The sequence below is a fragment of the Notamacropus eugenii genome, chromosome 2, assembly GCF_028372415.1.
Source record: "Notamacropus eugenii isolate mMacEug1 chromosome 2, mMacEug1.pri_v2, whole genome shotgun sequence".
NCBI classification, from domain to species: Eukaryota; Metazoa; Chordata; class Mammalia; order Diprotodontia; family Macropodidae; genus Notamacropus; species Notamacropus eugenii.
The window spans coordinates 213,302,033-213,317,450 of record NC_092873.1 but is presented as its reverse complement, the minus strand read 5'-3'; the positions used below and the strand labels follow the sequence as shown (position 1 = coordinate 213,317,450).

The following is a 15,418-nucleotide window of genomic DNA, read 5'->3' as shown; positions in this document are numbered from 1 at the left end:
GCAACAAAGTTGGAGTCAGGAATGAATGAATTTCAGTCTAGACTCAGGACCTTACTAGATGTGTGACTCTAAGCCAAGTCATTTAACTTGCCTGCCTCAGTTTCCTCAACTATAAAATGGGAATAATAACAGCTCCTACCTCCTAGGGTTGTGAGGATCAAATGACATAATATTTGTAAAGCTCTTAGCCTAGTGTCTGGCACATATTAGATGCTTCCTAAATGTTCCCCCACCTCCAGTAGAATTTGAGGCTGGAACTCTGAGAATATGTCTGCTTAGGTATTTGGGGTTGGAGCATCTATTTTCAAAATCATCTGTCACCTCATGCATTGGCTATTTCATTAATTTCATAAGAATTGTATGCAACCAATTAGGAAGTAATCTGCTTTTCTTAAACCTAGAATAGACTGACCTGCTTCCCTCTAGATCTATCTGCGGATTACCCTCCCTTCTTCAGAGTCCAACGCAAATACTACCTCCTCCATCAAGCTTTCTTTAACCCCCTATAAACATGTTTGAAAATGATCCCTCTCCTTTTCTCTCTCTCGGGTTCTGATGGGTTCTTTACCTAGCTCTCTTTTCTGCCTTCAGCTTACTCTATCTTATGTCACAAGTAGTTAATAATAACATGTAATGTTTACAGAGTATTTCATGGTCTGTTCACAAAAGGATTTCCACATGTTATTTAATCTTCACAACAATCCTTTGAGGTAGGTGCTAATACTATGCACATTTTACAAGATAGGGAAACTGAGGCTTAAAAAGGTTATTTTCCCAGAGTCACATATCTAATAAGAGTCTGACGTGAGATTCAAACTCAGGTCTTACTGACTCCAAGTTACTATGTTACTTAGCTGCCTCTCATTCCCTACAGTAGCTTGTAAGCTCCTAAAAAACAGCATTTCTTCCAAATCCATCTTTGTATTCCTGATGGTTCGCATACAGTAGGTGCTTAATGAATGTTCAGAATTACAACTCTAAAGTTAAAAGGGAACTTGGAGATCATTAGCCCAATCCCCATATTTGATGGATAAAGAAACCGAATTCTAGAGACCTTGCTTACCCAGTGTTAAAAAGTAGAAAATGATTGGTCGGGACTTCTGACTCCAAACTGAGCCCACTGTCTTCTTCACCAGGCCACTATTTTCAGTCTAACTAACTTTGTTAGTTTTACTAACTTTGGTATAAGTAACTTCTTTCAAAGTGGCTTAGGAAATATCAAGACTTTCTTGTAGCCACTTTAAAATGTATTAGGATCTTGCAAACTTTTGATTATTTACCAAAGGAAAAAATAGATAGGTGATAGTGTGTATGTGTTTGTTCTGTGTGTCTGTGTCTGTCTGTGTGTCTGTCTGTCTGTGTGTCTATATGTTATTGAGGAGAGAAGGGGGGATGCAATGATGACTACAGCCTTTTCCCCATCTACAATCCCTTGTTTCTTAGCACCAAATTATATTCATAACAAAGCCTACAGATGGTATCATGATTATTTAAAGGTTAGTTTTTAAGTGATGAGGGCAGTGAGCTCCAAAAGGAATGTTGGCCTGCTGACAGGTGCCAAAAGATAAGTAGCAAGAACATATTATTCTAAATTCTAATTCTGACACCACCAGTAGATTTGCCATTTGTCCTTGAACAAGCTGCTACACATCCGCTTTCTTTTCTATGAAGTGACAATAATTATACTAACCTACCACACGGGACAAATGTGGACAAATTACTTAATAGCTGTAATGTACTAAATAATATTAAATTTAAATTACTCCAAGTCCATCTGTCTCTACCACAGAACTGATCTGACTAGAGAAATTAGCCTTTCAGGGGCATACAATAGTGCTCAGTGGTCAACTGAGTGTTCCATATGTGAAGAAAGATTTCCAGAATTCATGCAAGGTGCCTTTCCCTAAGTGCCAGGCACAAAACAGCTCCTCCATTCATCATCAATCTGAATTTGCATAGATTACAGGCCTCTTTGAAATAGATTAGGCTTGTCCTAGAAACCCAGAGTCATGGTGATACTAGACTATCCCTCACAATGTTTCTAAAATTTATATATTAGGGAGGAGAGAAAATGTTAAGGAGAATAGAACTTTTTAACTAAAAGTATGTAATAAGAATTTTAGTCCAGATTTATGATTTCACTAGTGTGTAGATTTACAAAGGTATGCTGGTAAATATTTAACAACCTGATTTCTGAGAAAAAAAGATGTGCCAGACATGCTTTCATGTTTAATTTGAATAATTAACATTTTCCCAGCACTTTCTTAAGTCCAGACAATCCACAAAACAATAATTCAAACCTTGATTTTTAGCATTTTCTGATTTTTGAGGTATAAATGCTCACACTGAAAATTCAGGGTTAGAGCTGTCTTCAGTGTACTCTTGGCAGAAACTACCAAAACAGATGGGTGACTCCTTTTTTTCTAGATAGTTTCTGATGGTTGCTTATAGTACTGAGAGTTTTAGTATCTTGCTCAGGGTTCTAAAGTTCTTTAGATTTAGATCCAGAAAGACTTCAGAGGCCATCCAATATAGTCCAACCTCCTCATTTTACAAAAGAGGAAATTAAGGCTCCAGGGAGTTAAGCAATTTGCCAAAGGTTACACAAGTAGTACATCTCAAAGGTTGAATATGAGCCTACCTTTTCCTAATTTTAAGACTAGTTCTCTATCCACTAATAGATTCTACCTCTGAGTATATAAGATTATTGAAGAAAAAGGGAGGAACTAGATTTTTTTTTATCAACTTGTGGTCCAAATATAAGAACTTATACATGACAAAGCATCTAGTTCTGAGATCATGAGAGTCTTTTATTGTAACCCTTAGTTTTTTGGGCAGAAAACATCAGAATCATCAATCATTACAGCAAGGAACGATAGAGATCATCTATGCTGACCCCTTCATTTGATAGCTTAGGAAGCTAAAGAGGCTGATTTGGCCAGGATTACACAGCTAGTAATTTGCAGGGTAAATGTTCAAACACGGATTTGTTAACTTTAATTCTGGTTCTCTTTCACCCTACAATGTCAGAGATACATACATTCTAGAAAGTCTGGGGCTAGTTTACTTATTTGAATTATTTCTTTTAAAATCTTATCATGTGATTGCATTTAGGCATAAGCACCAAGGAGGTCAAATAGAGAAAGAAGAGTCTCATGTAAAGCAAAATATTCATAGCAATGTAATGGCTTACTTTCCCTGTGCCCAGATTACCTAACACTGAAGCACTCTGCCTCTGGAAATAGACTTCCTATGTTCTCCAGCCATGTGAGTGTAAGTAGTGTCCTTTGATTAGCTGTGTAGCTAGAAAAAGCTGCATCTTTAAAACTGCTAGATTGGCACAATCTCTCTCTCTCTTTCCTATGCAGTCTTTCTTGCAGTGCCCAGAGGGTCAAGACCACAGTCAGATCACTCACTGAGTGGGTGCCATGAATTGAACCAGGAAGAAAAGATAGCCCCCCTCTTTTTTTCCCTTTAGGCCCTGTGACTTGGAGTGTTTCTGTTTCTATTCTGTTTTGCCCATTTTCAGTTTCAGGTACAGGAGGTAAACGCCACTGGACCCAGGAGCTGAAGTAATGGTGATGATGGAGCCAAGATTCTGGGAGAGCTGTTGCAATCAGAGAGCCTAGGAGGAAACCCCTAATATGCCAAGGTGCCTGGGAGTCCAGCCCAAGGGGAAGGGGAAGTTGAACTTGTAACTCTCCTATAAAGGAACTGAATGATGCTATAAACCTAATTCCCTTTTCTTCCCTAAAGGACAAGATGATGTGGGTGGAATTGTCACACATGTTGGGTAAGTTTTCATATTTGTTATTACATCTTTTGAAATAAATATGCTCATGTAAAATCTAATCTGACTCTTAGTGGCTAAATTACCACTGGGATGGCACGGGACCTACCTCTATAATCAGGGGAACAACATTGGTGGGGCTTGACGTCAATGACAGAGAGCCTAGACACCCCCAACATTCTTAATTATACCAAAGGACCCTGTGGAATGGGTGAAATACCATATGCCTGACTTTCAGGTAGTGGAGGTCAAGGTAGTCAGTGTTACAACAGAAATTTCTGTACTAGCTAAGAACTCAAAACAAAGTAGAAATTGGGGAATATATAAAGAAATTATGGTACAACAATAGCAAAGTAACAAAAATAGCAAAGTTTCACCGTACCATAAGAAACCATGAATATGAAGAATTTGGGAAAACATGAGAAGACTTAAATGAACTGATGCAACATAAAGTAAAAAGAATCAGGTGAAAAACATATATACCATATAACACTATAAATGAAAAGAATGATAAAACGAAATGTTTTGAACAAAATAATGAATGAATCAAAGTGAATGAAAAGAATTTATTAAACATTTACTATGTGTCAAGCACTATGCTCAGTGTTAGAACAAAAATGCTAAAGAGAAACAGTCCCTGACCCTTAAGGAGCTCACATTCTAATAGGGGAGACTTTCTAGAAGGGGATTGGTTGCCAGGGAGGGATGTTTTGGTTTCATATGCATCAGGGATGGTAGGTGAATTTGACAGATATGCCCTTTTCAGTGTCAGTGGCAATACTGATTTGATAACAGTTTGCAGAAGAAGAAATTGAAAATGGAAAATGTGCCATGATGACTGCTTAAAAGATGACCAAAGCAGAAAAGGAAGCACAGGAAGGGAAGAGTTGATTCAATGGAAAGGTTAGAATAAGCATTTATGTAGTACCTACCATGCACCAGGCACTACGATACTTTGTTTGGTTTTTTAAAACAAATATCTCATTTGATCTTCACACCAACTTTTTGAGAAAGGTGCTATTATTATCCTGATTTTACAGTGAGGAAACTGATGCAAACAGATATTAAAAGATTTACTCAGGATCACAGACTAAGTAGCAGAGGCTAAATTTGAACTCAAGTCTTCCTGTCTCAAGGTCTTGCACTCCATTTACTAAGCCACCAGTTGCTTCAGCATAAATGGAGTTGTTAAGATATAATGAAGCAACTAGCCATGTGAGTGTGTACCCATACACTCACCAATCAAGACACTAGGAATCCTAGACTTGGAGGTCCAAAAATTAAGTCAACTCCCCCAGGGTATAATCTCTGGTTGTCCTGTGGTACAGAGGACATAGCAACAGAGAATGAAAAAAAAATGCTACAGAAGTGAAAAGTGATGTATTGATTGAGATGGCAAGGCATAGTTGATAATGAACAAGCAGTTACTATGCTAGGTACTGTGCTAGGCACGTGGAATACAGACAAACCAAGCTTGGCCCCAAAGAAGAGATTTTTAAAGACTACCTTCCTTACTTTGCACAAGTGAGGGCCTACGAATATACAACACTGAATTTATTTTCAGGCTCAAGTGATGTGTTCATTTTGCAGTATGGCACTCTCTCTTTGTCTCTGTCTCTCTGTCTCTGTCTGTCTCTCTCTGTTTCCCTCTTCCTCTCCCTCCCTCTCTTTTTCCTTCCCTCCTTCCCTCCTCCCCCTCAATTCTTTGTTGTAAGAGATGGCTCTCTGAGTAGGGAATATGGGAGATATCTGCACAGAAATGGAAATAAAGCTTTTTTTTAAAGGCATCAGCAATATTACATTTAAAAAAAACAGTCAAGTTCTCAGAAACAGTTCTCAGAAGAAAAGAAATCACCACCTATCACCCCCTTCCCCCCAACACACACACATACACACACACACACACACACACACACACACACACACAGAATATTTGATTCTGAAAGACAGAACTGTCAGGTCAGAATTTTTAATGCTTTAGGTTGGGAGGCAAGGCACGGATAAAGTGTGTATGGGCTCAGGAAATTTAGGAGTGCCTGCCTTGAGTCATGACTCTGAGATGACTTGGAAATCATTTGTCACAAAGGCTTATCTGAGCTTAAGAAACGTGAGACCAAACCAGTACAAGGATCTACCACGACTGCTGCAGCCTTGTTACCTCCTAGGTAAAAGAGCCTGCCAGACAAAGTGCTTCATTCACAAGTCTGCAGCTAGAGACAAGGGAGTTCTCCTTCGCCGTTTGCTGCTACCTCTGATTGTACTGAAGGGACCACACACCCTTCAATAGTCCAGATTAAGAGTGTGGAACCTGCAGCCTCAAGGTCACACATGACCCTCCAAGTCCTCAAGTGTGGCCTTTTGACTGAATCCAAACTTCACAGAATAATAATAATTCCAATAATAATAACAATAATACAAGGTTTTGTTCTGTAAAACTTGGACTCAGCCAAAAGTCCACACTCAAGGATATACAAGACCACATATGGCCTTGAGGCACAGGTTTCCCCACCCTGAGTCCAAATTATGGTACATTAGTAGGGAGAAAAATGTATCCAGATCGATGAGACATTTTTTTTCTCTTTCCCTAGGAAAATACTGATCCGCAACTTCTGCCCTACCAGAATATAAATTCTCTATGTCCCATGTGTTACAACAGAATACAAGGGAAGTTTAAGAATTTAGTCAAGCACTTCCAAACCCTATGAGTTGGGGAATGAGTAAATATTCTATCTAAATTTTACCTAAATCTTTCTTATTATAACTTTAAATACATTTTTCTTCTTACTTCTATCTGGGTAGACTTATGGGACTACCTATAATAGCTGAGAAACCATTAAAGAAATGATAGATAACATTCATAAATAACATAGATGAAGGTGATCCTATTTCTCTAGTAACTCCCAAGATAAAAGAGAAGCATAAAAGTATGGGCAAAGCCCAGGTAATGGTTTCAGACGCCCTAAGAACTTTTGTCATCTATTCAGGCCGGGCCTTTGCATGGAACTAAGGGAGAGAGGAAATCTTGAGGGAGCAGGAAAGGCTAGCAATCTATATATTCTGGAATGTGAACTCATAATGTGCAATATAACTCTGGAAAGAACAGAAGTTCTTTCTTCTGTCTGTGTCCTATTTACTTTTTTTCCCCTTCTGGAATCGTACCATATCCAAAACAATACAAGCCAGAAAAGTACAATGTTCTTATTCTTAGCCAGATCTGTTTCCTGTCCATGAAGTATTGTACAAAACTACTTGATCAGTGTTTGCTCAACAAGCCAACAAGTAACATATGCACCAAGAAAACAAAACATAAAATTAACTCCAGGTTTATGACTACAATAAATCCCTGAGAAACTTCTGATGTAAAATTACAAACTGTTCTCATGTTTGGTGGGACATGATGTTTTATAACTGTGCAGTAGAAGAAGGTGATGTGGAAATTCCAGGCATTTTTTCAAATACATTTGCCAAAAATGTGTGAGAAGGGTTGGTTTTGTTGTTGAGTTGTTTCAGTCCAACTCTCTGTGACCCCATTTGGGATTTTCTTGGCAAAGATAATGGAGTAGTTTGTCATTTCCTTTTCTAGCTCATTTTACAGATGAGGAACTGAAGCCAACAGGGTTAAATGACTTGCCCAGAGTCACACAATTATTAAGAGTCTGAGGCCACCATTGAACTCAGGTCCTCCTGACTCCAGGGCCACTGTATCATCTAGCTATCCTGAGGAAGTTTCCAGAATGCATTTTTTAAAAATCTCAGAATGTTGCTAAAAGCATCCTGCAAAAATGCACTCAATGTTACTCATGAAATTAAAAAATATATTCAAGAAAGCTGAATACCAACATAAGCTCCAGAGTTCACAGGGAAGTTTTATCTTTTATTTATCACACACAGTGATTTGCACATGTGGCTCATAGAAAAATATTTAAATGATAAAGGATTTTCAGTCTTCAAGAGGAACACTTTTCACTTAGCTGCTCTTAGGACATATTTCCTCTTAGAGTTGGGGTGAAAATAAACTTAGAAGTCTAGCATAATGTTGAAATTCTTAAGCGATAATATCCCTTACATCTAGTCATCTTCTTGAGTATTTTCAGTGACAGGGAGTTCACTATCTTACAAATCAGACCATCCTACTTATGAGTGATTCACTGTTTGAATTACCTTCCTTACAATGAGGTAGGATGGAGCAGTGGAAAGAGTACTGCTTGTGGAATCAGAGGTCAGATCAAAGTTCTTCTATTACTTGGATGACCTTAGAAAAGTAATTTAATCATTCTTGGCCAGGATTCTGTGCTGCATCTCCTCCATCACAGTGCCATATATCTTCCTGTATTATGCCTCACCTGAAGTTTATCAGAAGAGAGTAACTGAAAAGGGTTATTTCTGTTGTTATATTTTCCAAGGAATGTTGAATGATCTTCATAACAAGATAGGAGATAACTCCTTGTAAAAGAGTCTCAAAGGCAACATTTTATTCTACTAACTCTATTCTTTCACAATCAAACCATAAGCACAGTAAGATCTTTTATTCTCTAAAGTTTTCAGTCAATTGTGAAACGGTAGAAATTTGGCTAATTGTTTATGTTGTTTGCAAAAGTCTGCATTTCCCAGATATTACTCTTATTCAAGATACCCTCAATTTATTTATAGATAATCTTCATATAGATTTGGTATTGATGATAGCTCATAGTGATTTTATTCTTGGTTACCTTTTCAAAAAGTCAGCAATGCCTGTGATTCCCCATACCCACACATCTTAGGCAACTCTTCCTCCTTTAAATATCTTCTAAATCAATTTCTTCATGCTTTCACAGTTGTATGACCTCTAGTTGCATCATCTATACATATGATTGATCCAAATTAGTTCTCTTTCCTGTCCTTATTGTCTTAAATGTCATGAATTTTCCTCTTTAAGAACATCTTAGAGTTCATCTTTGATGGGTCCTCTATCTCTGATGGAGAAAAATGTGTTGAAATCATTTTTGCAAATCTTTTCCATTTTTCTTCCATATTTATCCTTGAAAGCCCTTGGGATGACTTTGTTTTGGTTGAATGTCTTGCCAAGCTTTCTTTAGTTCTGTTTTACCTTCCACTGTTCTCTCTGTTTTATGAAATACTGTTCATAATCATCTGTCATCTTCCTCATATGTTTTGATAGATGAATTTACATTGTAATCTGGTGTTACCTTTGTAAGCCACCTCTCTTCTCTATTTGGCAAGTAAATTAAAAGTTTATTATTGACTAAAGTGCATTCTGGGCTTTTTGTGGTTTCCCTGCTATAATAAGGATATATTCTTCTGGATAAAATCATGTAATTGATGCTAACGTTATTTCGGTTGTCCATTTCCCATTTTAATTTTTTCAACAGCTTGTATAAATAATTCAAGGTTAATTGCTATTAAGTATACTTCTCAAAATTACACAGAATTTCTTTTCTTCTAGATGAAAAGCCTTCGGTAAATTCTTATTGATTGAAGGGGGCAAAAAGAACAAATACACATTTACTATGTGCCATGCACTGTGCTAAACATTTCACAAATAGCATCACCTGATTCCTCGCAACAAACCTCTGAAGTAGATATTGTTATTACCTACACCTCATAATGGAGAAAACTGAAGCAGACAGAGGTTAACTTAATTGCCTAATGTCATACAGTTAGGAAGTATCTAGGACTGAATTTGAATTCAGGTCTTCCTGACTCCAAGTAACCATTCAAATATTTCTAAGTTATCATTTTCTCTCTAAGTCTTTTCAAATAAACAGTTCCTTCAATTATCACTCATATGACATAGTTCCTAGACCCATTATCATCCTCATTGCCTCATAGATTTCCACTCTGTTCTCCTTGCCTTTAGCATTTAATTTCAGTTAAGTCAGGTCTCCTGTTTCTTCCCTTCTTGCTCCAGGTTTTCTAAATGTAAATGCCAGCTTTACATTTATTCCTATTAGAGTTCATCTTGTTGGTTTTTGCCTATCACTCTAATCTATAAAATTTTTAAATCTTGATTTCATTATCCCATGATTTAACTATTTTTCCTAGTGTTCTAGCATCTGAATTTTTTTGTCTTCAAAGTCTTCAACTCCAGATATTTGTTGAAACTTGAACTAAACATAATAAACAAACAAGTAGAGAACTCTTTGGTACATGTCTCCCAGAATATTTTGGGGGAATGTGAGAGAGAACGGGTTCAAGTTAGGCAAACCAGGTACAATCCATAAGTTTTCCATCTCATCACATGGATAATGAGAGATTTCTGTCTGTTACGTTACTAAAATAAAATGAAATATGTTTCATAATACTTCTGACTTACGAATCTAACAATGCTAATCTAGGCTGGTTTGTTTTCCACAAAGATCTCCAAGGTCTTGTCTAGCTATGAAATTTTAGGATCTATATCTCTGACATGTCTTTTGATAACTAGGCTGTTTACTATCTAACATATTGCTCTGTAAAAGTAGAACAAATTTTTAAGGAACAACTAAAATAAAGGAAAAGGAAACCCAGAAACTAGTGACATGAATTACATACGTGAAGAGAAAATGTGTTTTAAAGTCATTACAGAGGCTAGTCAACAAGCATTTATAAAGTCTTTACTACGTGCCAGGCACTGTGCTAAGTTCTGGAGACAGAAAAAGGGAAAAACAAAAAGACATAATTCTTGTCCTCAAGGAGCTCACATTATAATGGGGGAGACAGGATGGAAATAACTCTGTACATATAAGGAATATACAGTGTACACTGAAAATAATCTCAGAAAGAAGGTACTAGCAGTGGGGGTTGGGGGATTGGGAAATTTATTTTGGAAAAGGTGGGATTTGACTTGAGTCTTGAAGGTGGTCATGGAATCCAGGAGGCAGAGAAGAAAGGGAAAACATTCCATGCATGGGGGACCATCAGTGAAATACACAGAGTTGGGAGATGGAACATCATAGTTGAGGAATTAGCAAGTAGGCTTTTGTAACTACATTGTAAATTATATGGCAGTGAGTAAGTTACAAGAAGACTAGAAAAGTAGGAAAAGGTCAGGCTGTGAAAGACTTTAAATGTCAAAAAAAAGTATTTTATATTTGATCCAGGAGATAATAAAGAGAGATTGGAATTTATTAACAAGGAAAGATGACATGATCAGACCTATACTTTAAGAGATTCATGTTAGTGAGAGTGCTGTAGTCTTAAAACCTGCCCAAGAGAAAGCAAAGGGAAGACACTTCAAGCAGTCAGTACAATGAACTGACTCTGGAGTCACACTGTCTTGGTTCAAATCCCACCCCTGATGCTGTCACTTAAATTTTCTGGGCCTTTTTTCTCCTAACAAAGGGTTAGATTAAATCCCCTATGAAGTCCTTTCCAATTTTTGATCTGTGATTCTACATTCATTTGAATTCTGTTGAATTAAAACAAAATTCCCCAAGTCAGTTTCCATTACTCTAATACCAGAACAACTCTAAGGATAAAATTAGTTTTCTAGGTATTCTAAGGTGTACAGCACCTAAGCAATTTAAAGCACCTAAAAATGTACAAAGTTCATTCTTCTATAAGGGGGTATGAGGTGGGAAGACTGACATCAACTGAGTAAAGAAATCAAATCAGTACATCCACTTCAAGTTATATGATGCTATTTCCTGACACATTTATCAGGTGAAAACATATTTAGATCATTCACTAACAAAGCAAAGGCATGAGCACCTCTCTAGGTGTGAGAGGAGGACTGGATTGGCTAAGGTATTTGGTTTTGACCTCTGGGGCTTGTTTTATATAATACATCATCCAGAATCCAAGAGATTCAAATACAAAATACAAATACAAAAAGAGAGAGCATTCCTTCCTGAGAAGAAACTACTAGGGGTTTGGTGGAGGACAGCACAGTAACTTCTCCCTTTGTAAAGTTTGAAGGAGATGGATTTGGCATTGCAGCAGTGTAGTTGCAACAAGTGATGGGATATATCTTCAACAGGAGCGGGAAATCAAGATCAGACTGGATGCAGATTTAAAGGTCTACCAAGAACCCAGAAAAATTGCTATATCATACCCAAGGGGGAACATCTTGAAGATTCCAGCAAAAGGACTTCAAGAAGCTATACTATCAATTCTTCAGCCCATTTCCCCGTGGACTCTATGTACTTGCAGAGTATATGTCATGAACTTGGGAATGTGATTTTCTGTATAAAGTATGACACCATAGTGATATCCATTTCTGAAAGCTAATTAAAGATGGCTGAATAATTAATATTAACTGCTAATCAAGGAAGGAATCCTGGGATAGACATCAGATGGAGGCTTATGAACCATATAACATAAGAAAAGACATCCCTTACTGCTCCAGAGTTAACCCTAGATCCTTGAGGACTCTTTGTGATCACTCTCTCTATTCTCCAGAGACTCAAATGGTTAGTATGAGTGAGGGTTGGGATAGTTGTCCCAGAGAATGTGTTATACTTCATAATATTCCTGTGAGTTAGGTAGTACAAGCATTATTCATTCTCATTTTATTGATACAGAAACTAGAGCTCAGACTTTTACCTACAATCATATAGCTAATAGGTAGAGGGATTGGGACTCAAAACCACATCTTCTTTCTCCACCTCTTGTGCTCTTTGCACTACACAAAGTTGGCCAACATAAAAGGAGACAGAACAGCCCTCCTTTTTGAGCAAAGTAGAGCTGTGCTAGCAAATTCAATACCAGGACACCTTTAAAATACGGAAACTGGTCAAAACTAAGGACTAACTTCTTCACTCAAAGTAATATCCAGCACTCCTCTACAAGAAGCTCCAAGGCTTTTTAAACTATAACTTTGGCTGAAAGATGGCCTCGTACTCCAAAAACAAAATAAAAGAAACCTTGGCACACCCAGAAAAGGAAACCTGCTACAAGCATTGATTTTTTTTCTGGAAATTAATCTAACAGTTTGAAATGAAATTATACATTTGGTTATACAAAAAGGCTTAAAAGTCAATATCTAACTGACTTGATGGCTTACCTCTAAGCTCATTTCCAAATGTATTCAAATGATCTGAGTTGGATTTTTTTCCCACATGTTGTTTTACATAAAATTTATAGAAAAGTTCAAGAGATTTCTCAAAGACATACCCCCATCTCAAAGACTGGACCAAATTCTTAGGAATCCATTTGATAAATACTCCCTGCCCTTCATTGAAAGCTGAATCCTTTTCTATTCCAGTTCAAACTAGCTCAATGAATTGTCTCTCAAGTCCTTCACACTTTCAACAACCACAGTGGTATTAAAGTTTTATTAAGATATGTAGTCAACTCTCAGAGAACTACATGATTTTAAAAAGATCATCTGGGAGCCCAGCTGCTAAATATGTTCTTACAGTCATTGTAAACTCTAGGCTTAAGTCTGTGCCAATCTCAATTTTTCTCCAGAGATAGATAAGATCCAAAAAGTTATACAGTGAGATCAGGGTCAATGTAATTCAAGGAATTTCAGGCACTGAATTATTATTATAGCACAAAGTTCAGGGTATCTCCTTACAAGTTTCTTTTTTTTCCAGTCATGCAGCTATAAATATTAAGGTATAACAGAAGTTTATAAGAGTATAAGGACAAATCTATGTACCAGAAAATGAGAGGAAAAGCCCTCTTGTAATTTTATGGTGTTAGTAGGCTAAAAGTGATCACACCCTCTCAAAAGTCTGTCATCTTGATCTTCTTAGTGAGAGGGTAACTTTTTCTAGGTCACAAAACAAACTTGAAAGAGTTTCAGAGTTTTTATTTTGTGAATTTTTAATATTTTGTGCTTTCATTTCTTTTTAGAACATGCAAAGTAACTTTTTGGAAATATTATTGTTCCTCAGTTGTATTTTAAAATACTGAAGGTGGCATTGATTTGAGAATCATGGCAATTTTAAACAAATAAACAAAAACCAAGAACAAAGATCTCTTCACAGCGGCTCTAAAAACTTCAAAAAAAATTATTGTACAATGCTCCGAAGACCAGTTCTTAAGTATTCCGCTTTATATTTAAGTGCCATTGTTTTCCAAACTCCTCTGAAGTTATGTTTCTAGTCTCTGTGAACTTTGGTCAAATATGCATTTCATAAAAGGCAGTCCGCTGCATTTAGCAAAAGACAATAGGAATGTCACTATAAAAATAAGACGGGATGGGGAGAAGAGGGAGGTTATAAATGAAGACTAGGGTGTGGAAGAAAGCATTGTTTCCAAGAAAAAAAGAATAAAAACTCTTCAGAATCATTTCTTATAGAAAATTAAAAAAACAATCAGGCAAATAGGATTTTAATTCATAACTCTAAAACCCTGATCCAAAAGTTTGTCAGCTTTAGACTACATTAGAAGTGAAGCCCTTTCAAATGGAAAGGAAGTCTCAGTTGCTCCCCCGAAGTTCCTTGGAAAGATCACAAGAGTTCGGAACCTTTCTCTACAGGGCATCTCACTGGATTGCTAAAACTTTTTGAACTTGGAAAAGTTTCCTGCCTGTATCATGTTTGTTGCAATCAGTTTTTTGGATGTATGAGACCATTGGGAGCCCTTCGAGTATTGCCTGGACACTCAAAAGTATTAGATTTTCGTGGAGGGGGGGAACAGGGAGGGAGAATCCCAACGACTTCTCAAGAATATTAGAGAAGCAAACATATTAGGGGCTTCTCCCTTTCCCCACACCCACCAGGTCTGGATTTCTGCAAAACTTACTCCCCACTGGGAAACTTTCTGATTCTCTTTCCTCAAGTCGACACTACCCACCCTCTTTCCCCTCATCCTCTGCTATCCTTAGAAGACTGGTGCTAAGCTGGGATGGTGGTGGTGATAGGATAGTGGGGTGGGGGCAGTCTGGGGTGGTATTTTAGGAAAAGATGGTAATGAGCCCCTGCCTGGACTATACCTCTTTGCTGATGAGTCTGCTGCAGATGGGATGGGGCCCGCTGCTGCTGTTGGGCTCCGATGCTCTCAGGACTTCCTAGCCCTGTGAACAGCAGAAGGAAAAAGTGCCAGGCGTGCCCCGGCATCGTGCCTCTCCTCTGTCTGCTCCTGAGCCGCCACTGTCTCCCTTCGCTGGGTCTGTGCAGGGACGGAGTGTCGGCTGTCTGTCTGGAGAGAGGTGGAGAGTGGAGGAGACCCTGTTGACTGGCTTGGGACAGGATGACTGGGGGGCGGGAGAGGAGGGCGTGCGTGTACTCTGAGGCCCTCCCCTTCTCTGCCTCTCTGCCCCGCAAATGGACAAGGATAGAAACGTATTTGTCCACCCCCGAAATAGAGACCCTAACCAGGTTTTGCTCTGCCTCTTCTGGTGTGGTACTTGAAGTGGTCCGTGAGCTACATTTCTTTTGGTAAAGGACCATTCTCACCCTCGCTTCCTTGGAAAAAGATGTGGACAGACACTGAAAGAAAACAGGGTCAAATTCCCAGTCTCGGAAGCCCTGGGCAAAATTGAGTGGTTTGAGCCTCTGCTGGGGTCAGAGATGGAGCCACGATGAGTTTTGTTCTGAGGCTTTCCGCTCAGAGACTGATTACCTGAATGATCCTGGCCCAAGATTCTTGGGGCAAGTAACTTAACTTGGGGCTTCAGTTTCTTCACTGGCAAAACGGGGAGCTAGACTAGATTAGATCATTATTCAATTAGCAAGCATTTAGTAAGTGCCACAGTGC

General features: G+C 38.1%; 1 protein-coding gene across 2 annotated transcripts in view; it reads right to left on the bottom strand.

Annotated features, from left to right (window-relative positions):
- Positions 1–15,126, bottom strand: part of LAMA2 (laminin subunit alpha 2) — a 795,715-nt gene extending 780,589 nt beyond the window's left edge. For both annotated transcript variants that reach the window (XM_072637652.1, XM_072637653.1), the window contains exon 1: positions 14,655–15,126. In XM_072637652.1, the coding sequence (XP_072493753.1) occupies positions 14,655–15,111 (457 nt within the window). In that variant the 5' untranslated portion in view covers positions 15,112–15,126. The remainder of the gene's footprint in view (positions 1–14,654) is intronic.
- Between the last annotated feature and the right edge of the window lie 292 nt (positions 15,127–15,418).